Consider the following 16,571-nt stretch of genomic DNA (forward strand, 5'->3'; position numbering starts at 1 on the left):
AGATGTGGCTTTCCCAAGACAAAAGTGGCTACTGGCTGAGGCAGGAAAGGAGGGAAATGCATCAGCCTTTAACACATTTAAGTTAATCTCTGGCAGAAAGCAGCTCCTGCTCCAGGGCTTGGAGAGAGCTCAGGAAATCAATAGGTACTTCCTGCATACATCCATCTCCATGCCCAATCCAACTTAATTCTTATTTTCCCTTCCTCAGGGGACATCATTACAGCATCCAAGAGCTGAAGGCAAGGCAAGCTCACAGAGCCAAGATGGGACTTTGCTTCTATGTCTTCAAGCAATGGAAAAATCCCTGGCAAACTGACCACAGCCACAGCTGCACTTCCCTCTTTAACTGCTTGTGGTAGGGAGAGGTGGGGGAAACCGGGCCAAGGTCTAATGCTTACCTTTCATCTTTGGGAGCTGGAAGAACTCAGCCTTAAAGCCAGGGAATCTCCCCTCCTTGTTGGTAATCAACGTGACGAGCATAACGTTCTGGGAGGACAGGAAGGTCAGGTTGTATGAAGGGGCATAATTCCCACAGAGCCTACAAAGGAAGGAACAGAATCCTGTCAGGGAGCTGCACAGTGAGCCTCAAGTAGCACAGAGGGACACAAGTTCCACCCAACATGAACCCCTCTCCTGCCAGCCCATGGAGGAGCACCAAACCCTGGGGACACTCACCTCACCAAAGCGTGGGGCTCCACAGGGCTCAGAGAGTCATACACCTTGATGTAATCACTGCTGTCTGTGCACTGCTCCAAGTCCAACGTCTTGAAGGTCAGGCTGATGATGGAGTTGGCATCTGCCCTCAGTGCCCAGTAGCAGCGCGCATTGTTGGGGTATGGGCTGTTGGGGAACCCCGGCGTGGTGAAACTGGTGATCTCCCCTTCCTTGGCGTGGAGGGCAAAAAGGCAGCTATCTGCCCAGGAGAAGAGCAAAGAGTTATCGGGGCAAATGAGGAGGAGGAGAGATGTTTCTTGTGGGTGCAGGTATACAGAGGACAGCAGAAGTGTTGGAGTTTAGCCTTCCTTGAGAAAGGCACTGCAGAAGGACAGACCAGGCCACCCAGCACTGCTGGATAACAGCAAGTTCAGCCAACCCCAAACCAGCTCCAAGCAGCACATGGAGATCTGCCACAGGCAAAGCACCTCCCTTCAGGCCCTTCCTCACCCCAGAAGGGAAACTGCCACCCTGCAGACACATAGGGATGCACAGAAGCCATTACAATGAGACTGAAGAACTGTACTTACTGTCCCGTGCAGTCTGAGCAATGCTGGGGTCGGCAGCTGCAGGAAGAAAGAGAGATGCTCTCACCCTTTGAGCTGTGAAAAGCCCCTGCACACAAAGCTGAGGGCACCCAAAGGAGGGATATACCTGGTAAAACACCGGAGCCTCCCATCTCCTCCCCAACCCCACACAGTGATGCAGCACTCACGGAAAGCAACGATGGACTCCACCCTCAGCGTGGGGTTTCGCAGCCGTGGGTTCAGCCTCTGGACCAAGTTCTGCTTGTCGGCCATGGCCCTGTCAAGGTTCTCCTCGCGGTACTTGGGGACGATGAACTCTGACAAGTAGTAGGCAATGACACTGCCTTCGCTGTGAGGAAGGGTGGTTATGGGGCGAGGGCAAGGACAGCAAGGACAGACATGGAAGGGCTGATGTATCAAAAGAGAGGGGGCCAGTCAATTGATAAGCCGTTTTGGAGGATGACCATAGGAAAGCTGAGCAAACTGAAGATCAGCAAAGGCCCCAGTCAGTCTGTGAAGACCCTTTCCAGGCTGCCAAACATCAGCTGCTGTGGTTTATAGGGCTTACTGCACCTCCTAACACTCACCTGAATGCAGTTATTACTGTCTCCTTATGGTAAGGGCCAATATCTGGATGACTCCTGTAGATATCCTCGACCTAAAAGGAGTTTAAAAGAAGAATGATCAGCACATCTTAAAGCGAGGAGAGTGGAAAGGACAAAGACAGACAGAGCTTCAAGCCTCTGGAGGAAAATCAGAACACATAACCAGCATCCTTGGAGTGCAGGAATCTGCAGGGGCCAAAGAGCAGGAGAAGGAGAACTAAAAGGAGACAAGAGTCCAGACTCCTGCAGCCAGCCTCTGCCTCAATCTCCAGCCCCAAAGCTTGCTCAGCTGTAGAGCTGCTTTCCCTCTCTGACCCTACATGCCAGGCCTGGGATTTGCCTTGGCACACTAGACCACAGGGCAGGCAGACACCCTGGCAATGGGCTGGAGCTGTGACATCAATTAAAAGTGAGTCACACGACTCGTGATGAGCAGGAAGAGTTGAGAGAAGCGAGAAAGCTCCAAGTAGGATCTTTATGGCCACACAAGTGAAATAAAAACCCAGCAGTAGGGATCCAAGTAAATGCTCACCGTGCTCTTCACCTTCTTAGCCAGCATGATGAAGTCTGCAGAGCTGGAATTCTCATAGGCATCAATGAACTCCCAGTTCAGAACTCGTAGGTGGCCATTGAAGACTTTGTGCACGGGTGCGTTCCTGTCTGGAAGGTTAGTAGAAAGGTCACACGTGAGCAACACTTGGTAATGAAGCTCTTCCAAATCCACAATAGCAGGGTTATGTTCCCAGGGCCACCACCCCACGTAAAGCTTAACATCACACTCACATTTGAAGTGCCAAACCAGGAGGCCAATGACCAGGGAGATGAGCAGAAAAGCAATGATCAGAATGGCCACAACTACCCTTCGCTTCGGGCCACGCTTCTCCATCTTCTTGGAGTTCATGGCAGGGAGGAACTCCACCCCTTCCTCCAGGTTGTTCATCTCCTGTGAGGGGAGAGAAGGCAGGACAACATTAAGGTCACTTCCCAAGCTTGGTTTGGAGAGATCCAGCTGCAAAGCAGTCTGGTACCTACAGACACAGAGATGCTTTTGGGCATCACTGAGAGCACAACACACGCCTTGGTGCCAGCAGCCCCACAGCCACCCCAAGCAGGACCCTACAAAGACAGCAGTGCTAATGTGTGCCTCCTCCTCACACCCCAATAGGAAATGGATGCTTCCTTCTGGGCCTAACCCAAGCTGTTTGATCAACCACTGGGGCAGCCCATGATCAGCACAATGGCTGTGGCAGGTCCCAAACCCAGAACCTCAAGCATTGCTGCTTTCTGGTGGATGAAAAAGCAAACAGAAAATCACCTGCTATGAGGCAGACGTGCCACCCCACAGGACACAGCACACTATAAACAGAGCTCCTGAAACTGAAGGCAAACTACTTCCTCCCTGTACATTCACACCACAACACGCATTTGCTGGGCCAACACAACACTCCTACATTCCTGCCCGGATCTCTCACTCAGGACAAACGCCATATAGAAGCAACACAACACGAGGACGAACAGCAAACAAATCCCCCCAACCAGCAGCCTGTCCCTCAGGACAAAATGTGCTGGCAGACAACCAGCAGGTCTCACCCAGGAGTGAAGAACAGCACACAACCATCACACAACCATCACCGCCCTGCACTGGGCTGGGCCATGGAGGGGAAGGGCTCTGCCACAGCACACAGCTCTGCATCAGCTCTGCACGCACAGGATGAAAGCTCAGGGCAGGAAGCAGTGTCAGCAAGCCCTTGCTGCATTGGGGTTTCACTTTCTTGCCCCAGCTCCTTGCCTTGCCCATGTACCAACAGCAGCCCAGGCTTCAACCAGGGAGGGAATCAGAGCAGCTCATTCCATCCTCCAAATGGAAAGAGAAAACCCACCTCCCATCTCTGTGCTCTGCTGATGAGACAAGCTCGCCCTGTGTGCCCGCTCAGTGTACAGAAAGGAGGAGGGATGACCTCACGCTCTCCTTACGAAAGCTGGAGGGCGTAACCGAGAGCCAAGAGACACACCAGGAGTTTGGAAACAGACAGACAGAGGAACCTGCCTGGTGCCCACAGCATGGGGAGAAGCTCCTGCAGCTGAGAGCAGCCCTTGCTGGGCACACAGGAAGCTCAGTACATCCTGCAGCTGACAGCAAGCACACAACAACCCAAAATGCTGACCAGCACAAAGCTGCTGCTTTCAAACACATCGCTGTGCTATGGAAGGGGATACAGCCCAGAAGGCTCAGAAAGCCACAAGGACCATCCCACTGCGACTGCTCTGCTGCTGGTTTAGCTTCCACCACCACACAGGGAACTTGAAAATGCAAACCAAGCGAACTTTGTAAGAGAGAACACGCAAAGAGAACTGGAATACAAATATATGCCTCAAACCAAGAAAATCCTCCATCAGAATCAAGACTTTGTGTCTGATGAACCATATTCAAACACTCAAACAGCACCCAGCTCCCAGCAGCTCCCAAAGCAAACAAATCAGTATCTCCCCTTCCCCACTGCTGGACTGATTGTACAGCCAACCCTTCCCAGGGCCTGGCCTCCAGGATTACCAACATGCTGCTGTTGTTAGCAAAAGGAAAGTATTTAATTCACTTCTAACATCAGCAGGAGCCCATGGCAAGAGAACAACCTCCAGGGCTTTAATGATGTTCACATGGCAGCAGCTTCCCTGGGCTTCCCAGGATCCAGAGATAAAGAGGTTTCTGTCCCTGCCCTCTCTCTTAAGGTCTCATCCCCTCCCATGCTCACACCTCACAAACCTCATGTTTCCCAGCCTCCTCTGTCATGCACAAAGATGCTTTGAAAACCTGTTGCAGGTTGGGCAAGCACCGGTGATTCCTGAGAAGTCCCTTGTCAATACAAAGGATCTGAAGCATTCCCCAAGCACCACGAGAATGTACCAGACCATGCCAGGCAGATCTCAGACAAGGCTCTGTCCCAACCCCTGAGTAATCTTTCCTGCCCACACTCAGCACAGAAAGCACCTATTTGACCTTAGTACCAGATGTGTCCGAATGGCACAGCTCAGCTCTGCTCCACACTCACTGTGTTACACATCCCCTTCACCAAGCAGAAACCAGATGGAACCAAGAGCAAGAAAGAGCCAAAAGATCACAGTAAAACCAAGAGAATGATGATTGCTTTTAAATCTCCTTCAGCTGACCATTGCTGTGCATTTCCCTTGCCCACACCAACCATTCCCTTCACCACAACAGCTTCTGCAGATATAAATCAGAGGCGATGTGAACGCACGTCCCGCTCTCACCTTGTTCATGATGCCCCAGGAGACGCTGGTCTCAGCCCTCTCAAGGAAATGACTTCTCTAAACCTTAACAGAAAATCCTTCCTTGATATTCTTCCCGCGTTAGTCACAGGTTCAGTTACTTCCTCTTGCTCCTCCTCACTCTGGGCCTCGCTCACTGCGTTGCTCTCTGTAGGCACGGAGGTTTCTGACTGGTGCTGCTGCCATGTCGTGTCTTGGGAGGAAAGTCACGTGCCAAGAGAGTGAAAGGGTCAGAGAGGTGTGTGTCACTGATGAGGAGGCAGGACGTGCACACAGGAGCAGCTTATCCTGAGCTGTAACACCAGGACATGGAGAGAAGTCTGCTTTCTCTGCAGCTCACTGCTGAAAAGCCTCCAGGTGACAAGAAGGAGCTGTTTGTACAGCAGCACGAGCCTGGGCTTCCTCAGAACATCCTTAGGGATGTTTAATAATCCCAGTCTTTTCCTGATGTGGCAGAGCAAGCAACAGCCCAAACTGCCCCCCAAAAAAGACCTAAAAAGCCCTCAACCAACCAGCAGGTGAATCTTTAGCTGTTCAGAGTGCTGGGCTGCAGCATGGGGAGCTGCAGCATCCAGTGCCACCTTCAGTTCCTCCTGGAGCACAGACTGAGGAGCATCAGGAGAGGAGAGCACAGAGATCAGTACTGTGAGGTCTCCCCATTGACGGGCTCCCAGTACGTCAGCAAACCTTCCCACTCCTCACTAAAACAGCTACGTAATTTATTTTTAGACAGTGACCGTAATCGGCCCGACTGGACAAACCAGAAGATGCAGGAGTGACTAATTCTGTCAGCAGGAAATGCAGCAGGGACACGGGGAGGGTGGGAGCTGCCACGGCAGACTCAGGACTGGAGATGCTTTACTGGAAAGCAGAGATTCATTGCAGCAGGGGCTCCCAGGAAGGTCGGGAGGTGGCTCTTCCCAGCAAGAGGAGCTCTGGGATGTTTACAAAGGGCAGGCCAACGTGGGATCAGCATTACCCCTCCTGGCTGGTTTCATGCTGGCTGATAGTGCTGGCAGGGCAGCTCAGCACAGCCCACACACCAGCAGCCCCCGCTGCTCTGCACCCCTCCCAGGCACGTCCTCTGACCCGCTGTCCATGTCTGCCCCATTGGACTCTGCCCCACACAACTGCTGGGCTCTTGGCCGAGAGTTTCACCTGTCTCTTATCAACGGTAGTTAATTTGTTTGCCCAGCACAACACAGATATGGGATTCAACTGCTTCCCTTGGCTGCTACCACATTCCAGCCCCATCTCCTCTGCCATGGATCCACACAGGAGCAAACAGCAGGTGTGTGACCAACACAGCATCACCCAGCTCTGCTGGCAGCTCTGCACAGCCCCTTTCCTTCCCTCTGCTCCATCCCTGCACTAAGGCTCCCTGTCTGACACCAAGGCAGGTAGATGCAGTGCAAAGTCAGAGGGGATGTGGGGGAGGTCCCCTGAGATGAAGGAGGGACATCAGATCATTACCGGACCCTTGCCAAGTCATCACACTCTTCAGATCCCAGCCCCCATAGCCAAGAGGAAGTTCTCACCTCCCCTTTGCCAGCCACACCTGCTCAATAAAATCCAAACCAATTCTCACATGAGCAGCACAGTAAATACGAGAGGGACGACAGCCACCAGCCACTCGAGCCATATCAGCTACACAACTTGTGACCAACTCCTGCACCAACCCCTGCTGGAAACCCCAGCGCTGCTCCAGAAAGAAAACCTGCACGGATCATTTGCATGCAAACTCCTGATAACAACAATATATGGAAATAGACGACATACGAGCTAAGTTTCATTAAGGCACATTCACATTGCATTCCCCCAGTATTGGCAGTAAAGCACTGTCGAAACTTTATCAGCGCTTTATTTTCCTCCAGTAGTTCCTTATTAAGGGCAATTGCGCTATAAAACGATGGCATCTGAACCAAGAAGGGAATAAGGGGCAGAATCCTCCAGACCGTCCAACTTCCAGGCAGAGAGGGCAAGTTTAACAGTGAGAGATACCTGTCACACAGCAATTCCAAACACGGGCCTTTATAGCATTCGATTGCCTTGTGACCGCCCTGAGTCACAGAGAAACCGAATTCCCTTGGGTTAATGGCAGAAGAAACTCAGTTAATGTTTGCACAGGACAGCACGGGCTTGGCTTGCTACCCTGCATCAGCCTTATCAGCACAGCTGTGTCATGCAACGCGCGGCTCGGAGGAGTGACCACATCTATTTGTGTTTCTGCTGGAGCAGATTCTTTTCCATGTATGACTGTCAGCCTTGGGCAGAGCTGGGAATTGAAGTCGTCTCAGAGGCCTGATGGATAGTTCTGAGTCTTGTAGTTCCTCCCCTATTTCCAAAGCCCAGAAGAGAAGCATGCCACAGCTGTAAATAGCTGATTTAAACCTGCCCGGTGCACAGCACTGTCTGAACAACAAGAACACCCCCAGCTGTGCTCCAGACCTCAGTGAAGCGTCCTAAGCTCATCATTATGTTTCGCCCACAGTCTTTACTGGCTCTTCCAGTCCTTGAGGTGGAGCTGGGCCAAGATATTTCAGTACTTGGGGTCAGCAGCAGGGGAAATACCAGAACCTCCAACCAAGCAAAGCCTTCTATCAGCAAATCCACCCTTTCTCAGCCGCTGCAGTAACTTCTCTCTCTTCCGTGTGAGCCCATTGCCCAGATATCACAGCACGGCTCCTGTAAGGTGAGACTGCAAGGCTGGTTGGAAATGGTGAGGTGAGAACCTTTGGTCCCATACGTTCCCCAGTCCGGCCCTCAATACCGCTCTCCCTGTTCCCTCAATAGTTTTACAGTGATCTTTTGTTTACAGAGCAAAGGTCTTCCGCACTCTCGATCAACCTCAGCCTCTTTCTCTCTGTACTTTCCTTATCCGTTTTTGCCTTTGGCAAGAAGAGCAGCAGAACTGGCCCCAGCAGCAGCAGCAGCAGCAGCTCACCCAGCAGCCACCGGCACTGCACCTTTCTAAGGATGAGGATTAGCTTCCCCGTGCACTGCACCCACGGGCTGCAAATCTCACAGCACAAAGCACAGTCGTTGCACAACACTCCTGTGTGCCCCACCGCCATGTTTGCAGGTCCACCAAGCCCAGCAGCAGTCAAACTACCAGAAACAAACCCCTCAAAGTGTCCATCTGCAAGGAGAGACCTCGCAGTGCACGTCAGCTCTTGTGCTCAGACTGCAGGGAAGGACATGGCACGTCCCTGATCCTGGCAGTGTGAGCGGGTTGGTTCGAGCATCCAGCCCTGATGTGCAGATGTACAAAACCCACAGCTGCCATAAAATCACTCAGATTGGAAAAGACCTCTGAGACCCCCAACCTCAACCCCACTGCCCACATCCCTCAGTGCCACATCCCCATAGGGATGCTGACCCCCCCGGACAGCTGAGCAGTGCAGCACCGCTCACTGGAGATGAAGCTGTTCCTAATATCCAACCTGCACTTCCCCTGGCACAACCTGAGCCCATCAGCTCTCACCCTGTCCCAGCACAGCAGCAAAGATCCCTAATGCCCTTTTTCCTGTAGAACAACCGCTTGGCACAAGCCTTCATGGGGACAGAGGACCTCACCCATCCCACTGTAGACTCTCCCTGCTCTGTGTTGCACACTCAGGACTGGAAGCAGGGTGACCTGTTTCTCTTGCTGTGGGTCAGCTTCCTCCTCAGCGCTCCAGCAACCAGCCACCAGGTGACAGGTCCAAAACACCAAGCAGGGGGCAAGAAAACGCTCAGCTCACCGCTGCTTGGCTTTAAAAACACGCAGGTAACCCAAAGCTTAATGAGCAAAGCCGCACAGCTCTCGCTCACTGCACATCGCGGCCGTCGGAGCAACCCGAACCCAGCAGCGCAACTCCGCGCTCCCACCTGTGTCACCGTGGAGCACTTTAAGCTGAAAATCACAACAATTCATTCCCCTCCGTTGCTGCCGCAGCCCCGCCGTGCTCACCTGCAGCCTGGCCGTGTACTTCATGCCGCCGCCGGGCACCGTGCTGCCCCGCTCCATCCCCAGCGCCGCCGGCTCAGGCCGCCATAGCGCGGCGCAACGCGGCCCCTCCTCCGGTCCAGCCCCTCCGGCAGGTGCGGGACGGGAAGCAGGAAGCGGCCCGGGAGCCGAGCGGGTCGGGGAAGGGGTGAAACGAGCGGCTGGGGATGCGGGTTGGTGCCGGGTGTGCGCCCCGTCGGGCGGATGGAGTCGCCGGCACAACGATGCGTCCTGGGGTGAAGCGTGATGAGGTGACAACAGCCGGACTGTAGGAACCTGGGCTGCACCACGGACCCGCCCGAGCACAACGTGTCCTTAAGGGCACCCTCTGTGCCCCCATTCAGATCACTGAGATAGCAGCCAAGTTCCTCTGTCCATCTGGTACCCAAACCCTGATGCCTCCAACACACGGACCCCAGCTCAGGTACCTCCAACCAGCAGCACGTCTCCTCTGTCCAACACATGCCCCAAAACAGATCCCTCAAGTAACAACACAGCTCCTCTGTCCAGCCAGAACCTTCACTCACATCCATGGACAGCCATGAACTGTCCATCATGTACCCAACCCTGACTCCTCAAATAGCACTGCAGCCTTTCCATCCCTCCTGTACCCATATTTGGATCCCTCAAGTAACAGCACAGATGGCCCTTAAAGTCTCTTCAATTAACCATCCTCCAGCCAGAGGGAAACAGATGCAAAATGACACAAGACACAGCAGAAACCACACTATATCCACATTGCACACTGCAAGATTCGGGCAGTGCATCACAGGGATCTACACTCCTAACACAGTTTTACCCCATTGTTCTCTTCTTGGGAAGATGCCCCTAATGACAGTAATTTCTAGGGTTCCTACATTCAACATCACACACCACCACCTTCCTTGAAATAGTTCTTCCCTTCTCCACGTTACACGTCACAGTCTATGCCTCCAGGCAATGCACCCCTCCAAAAGCCACATTCTGAGCCGGTCTTCCTTTAAATCAACTGCCTCCAGCCCTGAAACTGAACTCTTTCCATACCTGAACACTCCCACCTCTCTGCTTTGCTGTAACAGAAGCTGATTCACAGCGCCGCAGGGAGATGCGAGCTGGGTTACCTTTGTTTGCCCTTGCTCTAAAATGGCCCCTGCAGAGCGAGGGCTTCCTGTCCCTTTTGCAGGTGTCTCCCTGGGGATAAAGAGATGATGTCTGCTCTCTGAACCTGCTGTTTTCTCCCTGGGTGAAATACTTAACCCCTGTGCTCCTATAGAGATGCTCCTGCTACTGCTTTCCTGGCTCCCTGGTCAGCTACCGGAATCACATTGAGCACCACAGGGCAGGAACTATCTCCAGATTTAAGGTATCCCCATTCAAAAGGTGGCTTTGTTAGTCAGCCCGATGAAACCACACGGCTGGCTGATGTCAGGAGCTGCTCTGAGCTCTCTCTTGATGCCCAGCCCTTCCCAGCACTCCAGTTTTACAGCCTTTCCCTCCCTGGTTGACTGCAGCTGCTCCAATCTGATTTAAACCCCAGTAAAACAGCGTGTGTACAAAGCAGCTACTCCGAGCTGAACCACTGCTCTTTGTCTCTGCAAATTCATCCTCCTTTCCTGCATATCAATTCATCTCCTCCAGGCAGGTGCCAAGAAAATGCTGTGCTCTGGGATGTGGCTAATGAGGGCAGTCTCACTCTTTGAGACCCAAAGTGTCCCTTGCAAAGATCCACAGCTCTTGGGTTCACGCAGAGCTGCAAATGCTCAGTGCTTCCCGTCATTCAAGCCACTGTCATTGAATTCATTAGCCCAGTTGGCTCTTTGAAAAAGGAGATACAATCATTGCTGGGAAAACAAGAAAGCAATCCATGTGCTGAATATAAAATATTACGTAGCTGGAAGGCAGTCAGTTCACAGCCTTAAATGATAGGATTCCCTTTTCTTTGCTGCCAGAGCACGGTGATTTACTTAGTGGCTGTTGCAATAATGGCTAAGTTGCCACGGTAAGATGATGTCCCGCTCCTTCTGACCACTGTACAGACCCAAAACATCAAAGCACCATTCTCAATAAGCATACAACACGTGCTTTTGCACCAGCAAACGTGCCACGTGTCTCTCTGGTCTGACTGAAGGATGCTGAACTCAGCAAGTCCATCTCCACTATTAAGAAAGATGTAATTAAAGCAGAAGGATCAAGCAAATTACTCACTTGCAATGGTAGCAGTCAGCAATAAACAAAGCCTCCATTTTCTGCCCACTTACAGCAGTCCATTCAATAAAGGCTGCCACCTCTTCCACCTAACCTCCTCTCTTTGTATCTGTATGGCCACAACAGCAGCATGAGAGCAGAAAGCTGAGGTTTAAAGCACCTTTAGGAAGAAGGAGATTGCTGGCTTTAGGTACAACCGAAACTTTGAGCAACAAGTCAGCCTTTGTTATTATTGTAGATGAGTTCCAAGAGCTAAACCACAGCGAGCTCTACCCCAGGAGAGCCCCAAAGGAGACAGGGATGAGCTGCTGGAGCAGCAAACACCAACTGACCAAACAATACCTTCACATCAGCTCCCAGCCCTGTTAATGCCACGAAGGGAAAAGAGTTAAAGGTATCTGCTTACACAAGGAGCGAAGGCAGGCTGCCTGCAGGGGAAACGTCTTCTGGTGGAGGCAGTTCTCAGTAATCCTAACTCCACAAAGAAGCACCATCCATCCACATAGCCACAGCGGCAAAGGGCTGGATTCACAGTCAGTGACAAAGGGTTTTCCTTCTGTTCTCACTGTGACTCCCAAATTCAAATGTCACCAGCAGTTCCCTCCCACCCAGATTCCTGCCAGACAACCCTGAAACCACCCCACATGTCTGCAGCTCCAACTTCCAATCCGGTCTGGCAACTTAGACAGCGATACAAAAGATGGGGAGAGAGATAAAACTCACAGGGTGTCCTGTTACTTTGCATTCCAATGGGTAAATAAAAGGCTGATTCAGTGGGAGGAGAGGAAAACGTCATCCAGAAGCACTGTGGTTTCCAGCTGAACCGGCAGCCCCTGGCTCCAGCAGTGTGATGTCCTGGTGGACATTGGGTACCCTATAAATGACACTTCCACAGGGACAGCTCTTCCTGTAGGTTGTCTCAGCATGATTCAGTCTCTCCATCTGTAATGCAAGGAGAATAGCTACTGACTTTGGAGAATGGGACCTGTAAAGCGCAGCAAGTTGCCCTCAGTTGCCTGCGTGATGCCATGAAGGCCAAGCTGAGATGCAGAACCACTTATCAGAAAGCTTTTTGGGGTTTCTGATTAATTTGGATGGGAACATCCCTTTGATCTCTAGTGCTTCTGTCAGAGTCCTGCTTCCAAAACAGCTTTTGCAGGGACCAGAGGCAGCTTAGCCCCTCACATCAGTAACACCAGCCAATTCCACCTGCTTTAGCACTTAGCCAGGAGAGTGCTCATTCATTACAGAACTCTCCTGAGTTCGTGATAGCTGGAACAACAGACCAGCTCCATCCTGTGGAAGGTACAGGCACGAGCAACAAGCAAAGGATGTAACGGGATGCAACCAGCCTGCAATAAAACCCACCCACAGCTCTCCAGCACACAGACAACTCAGAGACACACATTCAAGATAAAGGAGGGTCATTTCTTGTTTACCAGCCACCTGAAAGCTGTGGGACATGGCTATGAAATACACTGCAGGACGTAAGCTGGCTGCCAGGGCTCTACAGCTCACTAGGCCTTTCTTGAGGACTTCCACGGCTTGTGAAAGCAGAACCACTTCTGGTGAGCTCTGAATCAGTAGCAGCAGTGTTTGCCAAGCTGTGAGTGTAATAGAGTGGACGGGCTTGAATGCCAGGTTTCTGGCACTGTGTGTTTTGAAACGCAGCTGTTTGCTTGGGCACACCCAAGATTCAAAGTCAGTTAAGGTCCCGTCTGCCTGTAAGTGAGCAAGAACTGAGAGAGATGCAGACAATGCTTTGGGATCACCTACCCCCTCTTTGCTTTACTACAGACAAGTAGGTCTAACCTGTGCTTACCTGCTTTGCCTCCTTATTTCCTATGGAAAACAAAAGATCAGACGTGGTGTGGCATTACCTCAGCTGCTCACAACAACAACAAAAGCACAACTTTGATTTTCCATTGATTCCCCTTATTTCCCTCACTTTGCTGCTGAGGGATGTGCCGCACAGCAGGGCTGTAATATATTGTAATATCAACAGGCCCACCCTAAGGCAGGAAATCCAGCATGAACTCAGCCAGAGTTCAGTCTGCCAAAGGTGAGAGGTAAGACACGCTCTCCCAAGATGCTGCTTGTACTCTCCAGGATGAGGCATCGCGCTGGATGCAGCATCTCGCTGGTTAGATCAGCCTTGCAGACCTGCTCTAATCCATCAAAAGATGACTACGCACAACGTTTGTCTGCCTGCCCTCCTCCCAGGACAATCTGTTCTAGCATTAAGGCCACCTTCCCAACGCAGGAGCAGAAGAACAACAAGGATATTAACGTGGGCAGACTGGGAAGAACACATTCACTTCCAAAACCAGAAGCTAATCCTTTAATTTTGGGACCTTTGACATGGAAGAACAAGAAAGCTGCAGCCCTCCAAGCTTAGCAGGAACTGGAAATCAGTGCTGAGCACACACAAACCATTTCTACACTATAGAAGATTAGAAAAACCATCTTGTTACGAGTTCCAGAGGTAAGGATGGTGAAGGAAGAGCTTCTATCCCTTATCCTGACACGTGATAAAGCTCCAGATAGAGGCACCTCATCCAGAACATTGTGTTTAACTAGAGGGCTTCAACTTGGTTGGGCTGAAGTTGTAGCCTGTCCCTTTCTATAATGATAGATTATTTTGCTACGCTTTTGCTTTCAGATGCAGGCATTCCCATTAGAAGTTCTGACATCCAGAATCCTGACACTTTGTTTCTGAAAAGCTACAGCACTTCCCAATGGCTTTTGGAAGTTAATTGAGACTGTACTGAGTATCTGGCTACCAAAGAACCACTTATCTCAGCATTTCCACCTAAGTCATGCAGCCAAAAGGGCGACCACACCTGACTTAAGGAATAATGCACCCATTGTGTAAGAGCAGAAGTAATCCTCACCCTCAGTCCTGTCTTGTTCTGTATGTGACTTGGACTGACAAAGGTGAGACACCAACTCACTGGTGTTTCTGTGACCACTGGTTGGCACTGAGCTCTGTCCTGCATAAGTCAGAATTGCTCAGACTGCCCCTGCATGGAGCCTGGTGCAGGCAGGGAACACAGTGGAAAGCTGCAGCTGTTTGCCATCAGCCTGAACCACACAGCACCAAGGAGAGAAGGAACTTTACTGTAGTGACCTGCTGACTGACAGGACTGGGGGTGAGGATGCTCATAGCATTGAGGTATGTATCCCTAGCAGTAGCTTTATTATATATATATCTTTTCTCTATGTGTGCATATATATATATAAATACATACGATGCAGGTGATCCTCCTGTGTGACAGCCTCCTTTAGCAATGCTATTGATCAGTAGCTTGGATCATTCCTGTAATTCTCTGTTTAACTTTTCAGTGCTGTCCCTCCCTCACACCAGAGGTTGTGATTCAGCTACACTAACATATATTTTTGTCTGCACAGCAGCAATTACAGAATGAATACAGGCAATTATTCTCCTTTTGCACTGCACTGAATCAGGAGAGGTGGATGCTTTACTGTGAATCCTTAACAAACACTCAGGGCTTTGGTGAGGTCTATTTGCTCAGGGCAACCCTAAAGGGGTTTAAGATTTAAACCCTAAAGGGGTTTAGATTTAAACCTCTAAAGGGGTTTAGATTTAAACCCTAAATCTTCCAAAGATTTCTCGGTGCAGCTCCGTTATGTGCTGAAAAGATAACAGTCCCTCTCTGCTTCTCACCAGCTTTAAGACAGCCCTATAAGCTATTACACGACAACCTACATTGCAAGTGCTCTTTCATTACAGCACTGCTAAAAGCAGCAAAGCACAATACAACAGCTTACCAACCCACTGCTCTTCATCTGAACTACACACACTCATTCCACCCCAGCTATGAAAACTGAAGCCATTTCCTTACACCAGGCTGTGCAAAGAGAGGCCAGCAGTTCATAAAGTTGCAGTGACTTTTTGCTCTCTGCCCATACTCAGATTTTCACTGTATAATTGAGGACGCAAGGGAAGAAAGCAGTTCCCACCACAGGCCTCCAGGCAGTGCAGTGCTTAAGCAGTCAAAAAGTCCTCAGCACAACACTTACAGTAATCAAGCTTATTTCTGTACCTCATGTTTTCCATCTGTCTCATAAATGCCAACTAACCGCTGCTTCCCCAGGGACAAACATTTTCCCATTGCTGAACATTCATTCACAATGACACATCAAAGCATGAAAGGCACTTACCCAGTTGCAAACAACGCCAGCATCTTTCCAAGTGTTTGCTTCCAGGTCCTGGTTGGCTCTATACACATCAGCAGTGTCACCTTCAGGTCTGCCCCCTCCTGCATGTGGTGATGCCTCCTGCTGGAAGTGTGGATGGAAAGGAATCTGGTCCTGGGGCTATTAAAGACCAGCACGATTCTCCATCCAGGAGCTTGGTGATGTTAATTTGCCCCATGTCTTACAAACTGGAGGATGGTGAGAAAAGGCAACTTGACAGATGTAAGGCTTATCAAGTCAGTTTGGTGGATACCTCTCAATGGAAGCCAACAAATTGGCTCTTAGAACTTCTACCTTACCTTTTACCTTATTAGCCCTCGATACCATACAAAATCAATCCATGCTCAAACTGCTGATAGCATTTACAACCGAAATCAGGACTCCCCTAAAACATAGATAGGAACTGCAGTGCTCCATCTCCATCCACAGACAGGAATCCTGCCAGACTTCATTTGAAAGGCAAAATGTTGGCACTGGTCTGGGGAAAAATAAAACTCTAAGAGCTCTGACAGCAAATGAACAATAAAACTAAATGGAGTCAGAAGGATTTGAGTTTAAATACTTTGTTCCTTATTGGATAACAGCAGGACTGGACACTGAGAGGCACAGTGGGAGAAGCAACATTAACAGCTTGCTAAAATGAGCCTGTATTTCAATATGCGTTCACAAAGCTTCCATTAAACAACCATGTAAGTTCCATGTGATCCAGCAGTGCCACCCCAAAGCAGGTCAGTAGCTCAGTGGGGCTGGAAACACAAAGTTAATAGATGTCAAATTGCAGCACACACCAGCTGTCCAGCTCAGTTTATTGTACAAGCAACTGAACCAGGCTCCAAGGAGCACCTCACTGTGCAAACTAAACAAGTAAGAGTAGTACTTCTCTGTGTTATTAAAGAGCAGAGCACAGCCTTAATGTTTAACCACTCTGCTGGTGGCAAAAGGTGAATTCCCACTGCTGCACTTGGATGTACTTTGCTACCATTGAATGGACCAGTGTGGCACTATAGATGCTATTTGATTTACAGCACATCTAAGCTACCCACATAA

At 50.6% G+C, this 16,571-nt stretch overlaps 2 protein-coding genes across 6 annotated transcripts in view; one reads left to right on the top strand and one right to left on the bottom strand.

Moving 5' to 3' along the window:
- Positions 1 to 2,371, top strand: part of LOC107324171 (uncharacterized) — a 19,667-nt gene extending 17,296 nt beyond the window's left edge. The window contains exon 9 of the transcript XR_014938180.1: positions 209 to 2,371. The gene's annotated coding sequence lies outside the window, so the exon portion shown is untranslated. The remainder of the gene's footprint in view (positions 1 to 208) is intronic.
- ST14 (ST14 transmembrane serine protease matriptase) overlaps positions 1 to 16,308 on the bottom strand; it is a 21,270-nt gene extending 4,962 nt beyond the window's left edge. Inside the window, exons 1-9 of one of the 5 annotated variants that reach the window (XM_015883927.3) lie at positions 15,489 to 16,308; positions 12,027 to 12,245; positions 2,630 to 2,789; positions 2,379 to 2,506; positions 1,829 to 1,899; positions 1,430 to 1,590; positions 1,245 to 1,280; positions 676 to 913; positions 399 to 538 (exon numbers count right to left, since the gene is read on the bottom strand). In XM_015883927.3, the coding sequence (XP_015739413.2) occupies positions 399 to 538; positions 676 to 913; positions 1,245 to 1,280; positions 1,430 to 1,590; positions 1,829 to 1,899; positions 2,379 to 2,506; positions 2,630 to 2,786 (931 nt within the window). In that variant the 5' untranslated portion in view covers positions 2,787 to 2,789; positions 12,027 to 12,245; positions 15,489 to 16,308. Of the gene's footprint in view, positions 1 to 398; positions 539 to 675; positions 914 to 1,244; positions 1,281 to 1,429; positions 1,591 to 1,828; positions 1,900 to 2,378; positions 2,507 to 2,629; positions 2,790 to 5,113; positions 5,325 to 9,083; positions 11,217 to 11,303; positions 11,464 to 11,709; positions 11,893 to 12,026; positions 12,246 to 15,488 lie in introns of those variants that run through there. The other 4 variants (XM_015883926.3, XM_085525760.1, XM_015883923.3 and 1 more) reach the window with 4 other exon arrangements.
- Between the last annotated feature and the right edge of the window lie 263 nt (positions 16,309 to 16,571).

The sequence above is a fragment of the Coturnix japonica genome, chromosome 34, assembly GCF_054131305.1.
Source record: "Coturnix japonica strain WE chromosome 34, WE-NBRP24, whole genome shotgun sequence".
Taxonomy (NCBI): domain Eukaryota; kingdom Metazoa; phylum Chordata; class Aves; order Galliformes; family Phasianidae; genus Coturnix; species Coturnix japonica.